The following is a 12,073-nucleotide window of genomic DNA, read 5'->3' on the forward strand; positions in this document are numbered from 1 at the left end:
TCCTGTGTGATAGTCTGCTGAGCTGTGTATCTAATCCTCTCCTGTGTGATACTGTCTGCTGAGCCGTGTATCTAATCCTATCCTGTGTGATACTGACTGCTGAGCTGTGTATCTAATCCTCTCCTGTGTGATACTGTCTGCTGAGCTGTGTATCTAATCCTATCCTGTGTGATATTGACTGCTGAGCTGTGTATCTAATCCTCTCCTGTGTGATACTGTCTGCTGAGCCATGTATCTAATCCTCTCCAGTGTGATAGTCTGCTGATCTGTGTATCTAATCTTATCCTGTGTGATACTGACTGCTGAGCTGTGTATCTAATCCTATCCTGTGTGATATTGACTGCTGAGCTGTGTATCTAATCCTCTCCTGTGTGATACAGTCTGCTGATCCATGTATCTAATCCTATCCTGTGTGATACTGTCTGCTGAGCCGTGTATCTAATCCTATCCTGTGTGATACAGTCTGCTGATCTGTGTATCTTATCCTATCCTGTGTGATATTGACTGCTGAGCTGTGTACCTAATCGTATCCCGTATGATACTGACTGCTGAGCTGTGTATCTAATCCTATCCCGTGTGATACTGCTCTCCTGAAATACTCTGTGCTGCTGTCACCCTGCTGGTTTTATGTGTGATCTACATGGTCGTATTGTGTGTGAACTATATGGCGGTATTATGTGTGAAGTATATGGCGGTATTATGTGAGAACACTATGGCAGTATTATCTGCTAAAAGGGGACCCATTCTAGGGTGGTTCTGGCTGAGCACCTGCACACGGGTCAGGGGTAATAGTTAGGTGCAGTCAGGGGAGGGCTGGGGAGGCAGCTGAAGAGAGGGGTCTCATTTTTATCGTTACTGTATGGCTACATTTCCCCCAGCCTGCTTCCCAGCGTCACCCCTGACCGCGCCTGTCGCCTTGCTTTCACACATCGCCAGGACAGAATCTGAGGAGGGGAATGGGGTCTTTGCATGCAAAGTCTGGATCAGAACAGGCCATCAATCTGCAGAAATGTTTCCTGGACTTCTGTGGTGCTGTCACCCTGCTCCTCCCCCATATATCTCACTCTGTGCCCCCCATAGACCAGCACACTGCTCTCCTGAAATACTCTGTGCTGCTGTCACCCTGCTCCCAGAATCCTTGCTGCCTGCCATCCTCGGTGACCGAAGACCCCATTCCTCTCCTCAGATCCTGTCCTGGCGATGTGTGAAAGCGAGGTGACAGGGGCCTGATGTATGGTGGAAGGAGCAGGGTGACAACAGCACAGAGTATTTCAGGAGAGCAGTGTGCAGGCCTATAGGGGGGCACCCTGTTCGGTGCCAGGGATTGTACAATGGGATTTTTTTCTCCGTTATGTCCTGTGAGTACGAGCTCTACACACAATGCCAACTTCATGGACTGGATTGCTTACTCTTCCTGATGTTTTTGCCAAACCATGACAGATTTCCTCCCTTTAAGAGATCCGTCAAAGATGTTGATCTCCCGGAAAAATTAGGTATAAATCGTCAGTGATATCCAATGATGCTGAGGAACGTAGTAAGAGGCCGGGGCCAGATTTGAATGGCTTCAATTTTGTTTATTTAGCGTTTGATACCCCCTCGCAAAATCACGTACCGCAAGTACCAGTCTTCCTCAAGACCTATTGCACATTTTTTTTCTGTTCGTCATCAAGCCCAAAGCGAATCCTTAGGGACAAGTGGCTATGGCAGTTGGTATTATAGATGATAATATAAAAGTACGTGGATGCATTCTTCTGATGGGACTCTAAAACTATGTCCATCAGCCTCTGAAATGTGACCAGGGCCCAATGTAACCCAAAAGGCAGGACAGCATAGTAATAGAGACCCTCCAGTGTAATGAAGGCAGTCTTTTCTCTCGCTTACTCTGTCAGAGGCACCTGCCAGTAACCCTTGGTTAGGTCAAGCTTCTTGAAGTACTGGGCCTGCCCCTGTCTCTCAATCAGCTCATCTACCCGGGGCATTGGATAAATATCAAAATGTGATACTTATTCAATTTCTGGAAATCATTACAAAGTCATCACAATTCATCCGGCTTTGGAATCAATATAATGGGTCTAGCCTACTCGCTCCTGGACTACTCAACTCCTAGCTAGAGCATTTGTTTCACCTCAGTTCAAGAGAGCCTCTGCCCAATGTCCATTGACACATACCTGGCAGAGATGGGATTCCTCAAATGAGATAACTGCATTTGTTGGGTAGATGGTCTGGGCATAGATCGATACCCTGCGAGTCGTGGGTTCAGCAGTCTTGGGGTAATTGTCAGCTATATGTCCTAGCCCTTAGCACTGCCAGCACCGGATAGCGGTGGCACTGCTTCTCCACGAGACTGGTTTAGGGGAAACTGGTCTCCTGCCACCCTCTATGCTGGGTACCTCCACAGTATGGGCTCTATTGTGACCGACTCCAGCAGAAAGCCGTGTCCTTTTTCCCGCTTCTGGGCTTGCAGGCCTGTTTTCTGCCATGGGGCAGGGTCCTAGGTGGCAAGATAACGCTCGATCAGGCTTACCACCTGATCTAGGTTGCATGGGTCCCCTTGCCCCACTCAGCGCTGTATGGCTACTGGCAGAGTTCACACTAACCGGTCGACTACTACCCTTTCTACCATATGGGCTGGGCTTCAGGTCCCAAGCAGTGTCCATTTATTTACTAGATGAAACAAATCACATGCCTGAGACCTAGTGGGTCGGGCTTCTACACAAGACCATTGATACACATGCTGTTCCCGTACATATGGATTAACCCCCAACCAGGCAAGGACCTAACCTTTAAGTTCCCCATCGTCCTGGGCTTCCTCCAGGCTGAGGTCAAAGTTTGCCTTCTGGGCATCTCTCAACAGGGACAGGGACACCACTTTAGCCCACTGGGAAATTGGCAAGCTCTCCCGCTCCGCTGTACATTCAAACAAGGGGAGGAAAGCTTCCATGTCGTCTTCTGGATTCATCTTCCTCAGCGCTGACCTGACTTTATCCTGGGCCTCGGGACGGACCAGGGTCGGCAGTGAGGGGATCTCTTACAGGGCCACAATCTGTTGTAGAACTAGGCTGTTAGACTGCTGCTGCCGTATAGCTGCTGCTGCTGAAACTCCTACAACTTCTGCAGATGCGCCTGGGAGAGGACAAACTGCTTTAGTATTTGCTCCATCTTGTCGGCAGGACTGAGCTCTAGCATTGCAGACTTGATCATCGACATGTGGCTTTGTTTGGGGTAAGACTGCCCGCATTCTCCACCATATGTAAGGCAGCAGCTTTCACAACAGTGCAGTAGTGAGGAAGTGACCCAAGATAGTTCAACTCAAATGTCTTTATTTTGGCCACTTACGAAAACTCAAATGTAATACTCCAGTTCGCAGCTGGATTGTCCATAACAGTCTGTATGAATCCATTGCCGAGGTCGACTGCACTTGTGTGTGCAACAATGGCTTTGCTTTTTCTGGCTGTGACTTGTGTGTAGTCTCACATAGACCTGACATAAATAGAGCTCCTACTCTGCTGCTTGCAAAACCAAATACTGACACACCCAAACCTTAACCAAAAGTTTAAATGGTAATCATGGACACGGGCCACTCCCAAGACCTGAAGTGGACGGTGAGATTCGTACCTCTACCTACCTACAGATTTCTCCAAAAAAATAAAAGCACATGTCAGGTTTTCCAAAATCTGACTTAGTTAACCCCTTTCTGACTTCTGATGTACTATCCCGTCCATGGGACCCGGGCCCCTATGCCCATGGACGGGATAGTACGTCAAAGCGATTAGCGGCGCTCACGTGGTGAGCGCCGCTAATCGCGGCCGGGTGTCAGCTGATTATCACAGCTGACACCCAGCACTATGTCTCCCGACACGTTAACCCCTGGCACACTGCAATCAAACACAATCTCAGTGTACTGGGGATTTAGGGAAGCATCGGCAGGGAGGGGGCTCCCTCCGTGCTTCCCTGAGACCCCCGCAGCAGCGCAGTGTGCAGCGCTGCTGAGGGGGCCTTCTTCCCTGCAGGTCCCCAGATCCAAAATGGCGGCAGGGACCTTCGGGGGCCTGCAGGGAGGCGGCTTCCTCATGCCTGCAAAGCGCCGGCATGAGGAAGCCTCCAACACTGCCTGTGACAGATCGCTGATCAGTCACAGTGATCTGTGATGTGACAGATCAGTGATCTGTGATGTGACAGATCAGCGATCTGTCACATGACAGTTATGTCCCCCCTGGGACATTGTAATAAAGTAAAAAAAAAAAGTGTAAAAATAATTAATAAAAAATCGCTAAATAGAAAAAAAAAAAATTGCCTAATAAATTCATTTTTTGAAAATAAAAAAAACCCAAAACAATAAAAGTACACACATTTAGTATCGCTGCGTCCGTAACGACCCACCCTATAAAACTGTCCCATTAGTTAACCCCTTTAGTGCACCCCTTAAAAAATAAAAATAAAAAACAAAGCAAAAAAAGATGCTTTATTATCATACCGCCGAACAAAAAGTGCAATAATGCGTGACCAAAAAGATGGATATAAATAACCATGGTACCGCTGAAAACGTCATCTTGTCCCGCAAAAATCAAGCCGCCATACAGCGTCATCAGTGAAAAAATAAAAAAAGTTATAGCTCGCAGAATAAAGCGATGCAAAAATAATTATTTTTTATATAAAATTGTTTTTATTGCATAAAAGCGCGAAAACATAAAAAAAGACAAATGAGGTATTGCTGTAATCGTACTGACCTGAAGAATAAAACCGCCTTATCAATTTTACCGCACGCGGAACGGTGTAAACGCGCCCCCCCCAAAAAGAAATTCATGAAACGCTGGTTTTTGTTCATTCTGCGTCCCAAAAATCGGAATAGAAAGCGATCAAAAAATATCACGTGCCTGAAAATGGTACCAATAAAAACGTCAACTCGTCCCGCAAAAAATAAGACCTCACATGACTCGGTGGGTCAAAATATGGAAAAATTATAGCTCTCAAAATGTGGTGATGCAAAAACTATTTTTACAATGAAAAGCGTCTTTTAGCGTATGACAGCTGCCAAACATAAATACCCGCCATAAATAGTAAATCAAACCCCCTTTATCACCCCCTTAGTTAGGGAAAAATAATAAAATTAAAAAATGTATTTATTTCCATTTTACTATTAGGTTTAGGTGCTAGGGCTAGGACTAGGGTTGGGGATTGGGGTTAGGGTTAGGATTAGGGCTGAGATTAGGGTTAGAGGTGTGTTGGGGTTAGGGTTGGAGTTAGGATTGGGGGGTTTTCACTGTTTGGGCATATCAGGTGCTCTCCAAACACAACATGCTGTCTAATCTCAATTCCAGCCAATTCTGTGTTGAAACAGTCAAACGGTGCTCCTTCCCTTCCAAGTTCTGCTATGCTCCCAAACAGTGTTTTACCCCCACATATGGGGTATCAGCCTACTCAGGACAAATTGCAAAACAACTTTTGGGGTCCAATTTCTCCTGTTACCCTTAAGAAAATAAAAAATTGGGGTCAGAAACATCATTTTTGTGGAAAAAAAATGTTTGTTTTTATTTTCACGCCCGGGCGTTATAAACTTCTGTGAAGCACTTGGGGGTTCAAAGTACTCACCACACATCTAGATAAGTTCCGTGGGGGGTCTAGTTTCCAAAATGGGGTCACTTGTGGGGAGTTTCAACAGTTTAGGCACATCAGAGGCTCTCCAAACGCGACATGACACCCGCAGACCATTCGATCAAAGTCTGCATTCCAAAACGTCACTACTTCCCTTCCAAGCCCCGACGTGTGCCCATACGGTAGTTTTCTCCCACATATGGGGTATCAGCCTACTCAGGACAAATTGGACAACAACTTTTGGGGTCCAATTTCTCTTGTTACCCTTGGGAAAATAAAAAAAATTGGGGACTAAAAGATCATGTTTGTGGAAAAAATATGATTTTTTTTATTTTCACGCCCGGGCGTTATAACTTCTGTGAAGCCCTTGGGGGTTCAAAGTGCTCACCACACATCTAGATAAGTTCATTAAGGTGTCTAGATTCCAAAATGGGTTCACTTGTGGGGGGTTTCCACTGTTTAGGTACATCAGGGGCTCTCCAAAGGCAACATGACACCCGCGGACCATTCCATCAAAGTCTGCATTCCAAAGCATCACTACTTTACTTCCGAGCCCCGACGTGTGCCCAGTAGTTTTCTCCCACATATGGGGTATCAGCGTACTCAGGACAAATTGTACAACAACTTTTGGGGTTCAATTTCTCCTGTTACTCTTAGGAAAATAAAAAAATTGGGGACTAAAAGATCTTGTTTGTGGAAAAAAATATATAATTTTTTTATTTTCACGCCCGGGCATTATAAACTTCTGTGAAGCCCTTGGGGGTTCAAAGTGCTCACCACACATCTAGATAAGTTCCTTGGGGGGTCTAGTTTCCAAAATAATGTGATTTGTGGGGGGTTTCCACTGTTTAGGCACATCAGGGGCTCTCCAAATGTGACATGGCGTCCGATCTGAATTCCAGCCAATTTTGCATTGAAAAAGTCAAACAGCGCTCCTTCCCTTCTGAGCTTTGCCATGCACCGAAACAGTGGTTCCCCCCCATATATCAGTATCGGCGTACTCAGGACAAATTGCACAATAACTTTTGCAGTCCAATTTCTCCTGTTACCCTTGGTAAAATAAAAAAATTGAACCTGAAGTAAATTTTTTTGTGAAAAAAAGTTAAATGTTAATTTTTTTTTTAAACATTCAAAAAATTCCTGTGAAGCACCTGAAGGGTTAGTTAACTTCTTGAATCTGGTTTTGAGTACCTTGAGGGGTGCAGTTTTTAGAATGGTGTCACTTTTGGGTATTTTCTATCATATAGACCCCTCAAAGTGACTTCAAATGTGATGTGGTCCGTAAAAATAAAATGGTGTTGTAAAAATGAGAAATCGCTGGTCAAATTTTAACCCTTATAACTTCCTAACGAAAAAAAATTTTGGTTCCAAAATTGCGCTGATGTAAAGTAAACATGTAGGAAATGTTATTTATTAATTTTTTTGTGTGCCGTATCTCTGTGATTTAAGGGCATAAAAATTCAAAGTTGGAAAATTGCAAAATTTTCAAAATTTTCGCCAAATTTTCCATTTTTTTCACAAATAAACACAAGATATTTGAATGACATTTTACCACTAACATGAAGTACAATATGTCACGACAAAACAGTGTCAGAATCACCGGGATCCATGGAAGTTTTTCAGAGTTATTACCTCATAAAGAGACAGTGGTCAGAATTGTAAAAATTGGCCCGGTCATGAACGTGCAAACCACCCTTTGGGGTAAAGGGGTTAAATAGCTTGACCAGTCCATACTCTTACTTTGCATTGTAACTACAGTTGTAGCTGTATTTACAGTGATCTCCAGCGACTTCGGTACGTTTCTCTGCACATCCTGGGTGACACACATTGAGCCTCATGTATAATCTCCCCCTCACTGCCTCACATATGTCATGTATACTGCTAACTACACATACTGTGTCTCCTGTGCAAACAATTATCACTCATTGATATCACCTGAGGAGAAATGAGAATGCCCTGTATGTCTGCTAATGTATCGCATTAGTTTTATAACTTCGCCTTGTTCTGTGTATGTACGTGCTGGTATTTATATAGGCAAACGATCTGACATGTATTTTTTATAGAAATCCACCATCTGGTAACTTATTGAAAGCACCAAATCACAAGAGCATCTCATAAAGTATGTTTATAAAAATTCCATTTATTTGTAACATTAAAAATACCACATACATGAATTATACATAGAGTACAGGAACAAAGATTGGAAAAGAAATGACAGATTGACTCCACCAAAAATTGCATATGTTGCTGTATGATAAGTGGCCTGATATCCACAGGGTTGCTAAAAAATAAGAGTGTGTTTTTTAAAGTGACTAAACCTGGGGCTCAATGACAAGACTCCCACTCCACTTTTCATGCTGTTAGGATCCAGGTAAGTGTCCCTGTTTATTCCACATGTTGTTCACATTCATGTGATTTATATCACCAGTGGCGTCATCTCTCTGGCCATGCTCGTAAGCTCATACTATACATTCCTCTAAGGCTAGTTTCACGCTAGCGTTTATTCGACGCAGCGCACGGCGCCGCTAAGCCCCGCCCCCTACCGAATCCCTGCCCGCCCCATCCGGTCATCGCTGCCTACTATCGCACATGGACGCTTGCGATCTGCGCACCCTATCTTTAGCATAGGGTGCGCAGATCGTGAGCTTTCCATGCGCTAGTAGGATTTTGGCGTGCGCTGCGCATTTTTGAAGGTGCGCCGAGCACGCCGAAATGCAACATGCTGCGTTCGGCGTACACGGGCGCACCTTCAAAAGTGCGCAGCGCACGCCAAAATCCTACTAGCGCACGGCCAGCGCACGATCTGCGCACCCTATGCTAAAGATAGGGTGCGCAGTAGGGTGACCGGATCTCATATGGGGGGAAAAAATGTCAGAATCTTGTTCGTCTGGACCCCACAAAACGATTCCCCTTTCCAGATATTGAGAGAGCCAAAATTTGAGCTCGATCAAACGACGTTAACCCGTGCCGCTCGTCGCTCAAAGTTTGAAAAAATCCAAATTGAGGTATTTTAAGATTTAGGTATTTTGCATAGTCTGTTAGACTATAAAGAATGTGACAACAACATTGCAGAAATAGCCCTGACCAAATTTTCGAACCATTTGTGGTATTTGAATGCAGAGTTGGTGGGATTATCGTTTTTTGATCCCACCATTACAGACAATGAAAAGTTGTTAATGGCTAATAAATTGCTCAGTAGCACAGATGAACCATCAGAGCACGCTAGGGTTGTAAATCCAAAAGTTAGGAAAGAAAAATTAAAAGAGGTAGGAAGTAACCGACTTTAACGACCTTCTGACAAAAGATGAAGAACAAAAGCAATATGTCCTGCAAGTTGTAAGCAAATGCCGAGCATTATATTCTGACGTTTCAAAAACTACTTTAACAAAAGCTCTAGAATAGATTAGATAACTATGTAAAATTATCAACTCATGTAGGTTAGCGTGCTCTGATGGTTCATCTGTGCTACTGAGCAATTTATTAGCCATTAACAACTTTTCATTGTCTGTAATGGTGGGATCAAAAAACGATAATCCCACCAACTCTGCATTCAAATACCACAAATGGTTCGAAAATTTGGTCAGGGCTATTTCTGCAATGTTGTTGTCACATTCTTTATAGTCTAACAGACTATGCAAAATACCTAAATCTTAAAATACCTCAATTTGGATTTTTTCAAACTTTGAGTGACGAGCGGCACGGGTTAACGTCGTTTGATCGAGCTCAAATTTTGGCTATCTCAATATCTGGAAAGGGGAATCGTTTTGTGGAGTCCAGACGGACAAAATTCCGACATCGATTTTTTGCGGTCACCCTAGTGCGCAGATCGCAAGCGTCCATGTGCGATAGTAGGCGGCGATGACCGGATGGGGCGGGCAGGGAGTCGGCAGGGGGCGGGGCTTAGCGGCGCCGTGCGCTGCGTCGAATAAACGCTAGTGTGAAACTAGCCTAAATGTTTTTTTTTTTTTTCAAAGAGCCAGTGGCATGGGTCTTGGCAGAATATATGCTTTTGATATATAGTGATTCTCTTTTGTGTCATGTTGTTCTATTGGCTGTGCAGGGCAATATACATCTTGAGTTTAGTCACTTTAAAAAAACACACTCTTATTTTTTAGCAACCCTGTGGATATCAGGCCACTTACCATACAGCAATATATGCAATTTTTGGTGGAGTCAATCTGTCATTTCTTTTCCAATCTTTGTTTCTGTACTCTATGTATAATTCATGTATGTGTTATTTTTAATGTAACAAATAAATGGAATTTTTCTAACCATACTTTATGAGATGCTTTTGTGATTTGGTGCTTTCAATAAGCTACCAGATGGTGGATTTCTATTATGTGTTCTTGAGCTTATTTTTTCGAAATTGGCAACTTTTGTGTTTAATCATGTATTTTTTATGTTGCGTTTTTGTAGGATGTTAAATTGACAGCGAGCAATGATGATTACTATTTTGTATTTGAAGATTATCTGTATCAGGTATGTCCTATCAGATTATGGTCTCGTGTCATTTGTTTGAATCACTTGGTGTTTAATATGTTTTCCAATCACTTCTTCCAATGTTCAACTTTTATGACAGGCTTCCTTTACATCAGTAGCGCTAATGGTAGAACTAAGTATTTAGCCATTGAGCCTGAGGAAAGCAAAAGCATCTTGAAGCATAAGCCAATCTGCCCTAATAGGGGCTAAGTTATTTTCTGACCACAATTAGACTACATCAACAGTCAAGTCAGAATTCCTTCAAAACAGATAATAGCCCATGAACTGACCATAGCTGTATGCTACATGGAGGCTTGAGTAGGTCCCGCCTGTTTCTATTACATTCTTTAGTGATAATTTGTATATAATACTTACTAAAAATCCCAGAATTCACAATTTCTTGAAAAAAAAAAAATAGCCCAAATTCTCATTATAAAAAAACGTTCACAATTAAAAACATTTGATAATACAATATGGCAAACCCTGTTAATAGTCTTTAAAAAGTATGTCTAGATCAGACCTGGGAAAAATGGGATGCCACCGCCAGCAAATGGCCTCTAGGCTGTACCTATCCATCCTATGGGCTGGGACAGCCAAAGTTGTGGAAACAGTGGGCACCATGTGGCCATCCACCTCTAACCTACTTGTAGATACCGGTGAATACAATGGTAAAGAAGAGAGCTCTTAGTTCCCTCTTCTACCATTCTGCCGGTGCGACTGGTTCTCGTAGGCACAGAGACGTCACCCTATTGCAGAGCACGTCCGAGGTCGTGAAGGGATTAAAGGGATAATCATTCAAAGTTTGAAAATCGCTAATGTTTAGAAACAACCTAAATATACCATTGTCTTAAAATTTAAAGTGTCACAAAAAAAATCTCAAAATCAATGGGATATGTTGAAACATTCCAGAATTATTGCCACATGCAGTGACATGTCAGGTTTGAAAAATTTGGCCTAGTCACTAAGAGGTTAAAGGTAGTTTTAAAATGGAAAATGAACGGATACTGCAAACATAAAGGCACCCGGGATAAAAGATCAAGTCAGAATAAAGTATAAATAAGAGCTATGTGCACCGTCGCACAGAATTTTTTTTATTGTTCATTTGCTTTCTAAATGCAAAGTAAAGCAAGTTTCTAGTGTTCATAAAACATTTTTTACTGTTTTGCTGTTGCAGAACGTCTGTAAGTAATGTAGCTGAATGCTCTGTAAAAATGTTACAAATCCCTTAATACTTCTACTTCCAATGTCTCTCCCGCCTCTTCTCTCAGCATTAGGTCAGGGTCACACGGCCGTAGATTCTTTCATGCAACAGAATTGAGCCGATTATGCGAATGTCACTTAGATCAAACTCAAATTGAAAGCCTATCCCGTGTATGATGTATAACTCTGATAGACCATCAAATCAAAGTAGCACTCTGCTCAGCAGGTGCAATGTCTTGGTCGGCTGGCACTTACAGAATTTGGACATACCGGGTACTTCCGGGCAATTTTGCGCGCAGAGGAGCTGATATCACAGCTGACACATGACGCTATGTACTATACACTATGGTTGGTATCCGGGAAGACCTGCCCCATAAAACTGTCCCACTAGTTAACCCTTTCAGTGAACACCGTAAAACAAAAAAAAAAAAATAAATAAAACACAAAACATCAAAAAGACGAATGTAAATAAAAATGGTGTCATTGAAAACGTCATCTTGTCCTGCAAAAAAACAATCCACCATACATCTCCATCAGTGGAAAAATAAAAATGTTTATGAAGCAATACAAAAATATTTTTTCTAGAAAAGTTTTTAATGTGTAAAAGTGGCAAAACAACAAAAAAAATAATATATGTATGTGTTATCACTGTAATCGTGTAAAGCTGCATTATCACATGCAGAAAAAAACATTATTCCTTAATTGCTGTTTTTTGTTCATTCTGCATCCCAAAAAATGGAATAGAAAGCGATCAAAAAATGTCTTCGACCCAAAAATGGTACCAATAAAAGCTTCAACTGCA

General features: G+C 42.7%; 1 protein-coding gene across 3 annotated transcripts in view; it reads left to right on the plus strand.

The window, feature by feature from the left end:
• TBC1D19 (TBC1 domain family member 19) overlaps positions 1-12,073 on the plus strand; it is a 294,506-nt gene that overhangs the window by 174,641 nt on the left and 107,792 nt on the right. For all 3 annotated transcript variants that reach the window (XM_073574712.1, XM_073574713.1, XM_073574714.1), the window contains exon 13: positions 10,009-10,071. In XM_073574712.1, the coding sequence (XP_073430813.1) occupies positions 10,009-10,071 (63 nt within the window). The remainder of the gene's footprint in view (positions 1-10,008; positions 10,072-12,073) is intronic.

The sequence above is a fragment of the Dendrobates tinctorius genome, unplaced genomic scaffold (assembly GCF_039654945.1).
Source record: "Dendrobates tinctorius isolate UK_male_01 unplaced genomic scaffold, ASM3965494v1 ptg000039l, whole genome shotgun sequence".
Taxonomy (NCBI): Eukaryota; Metazoa; Chordata; class Amphibia; order Anura; family Dendrobatidae; genus Dendrobates; species Dendrobates tinctorius.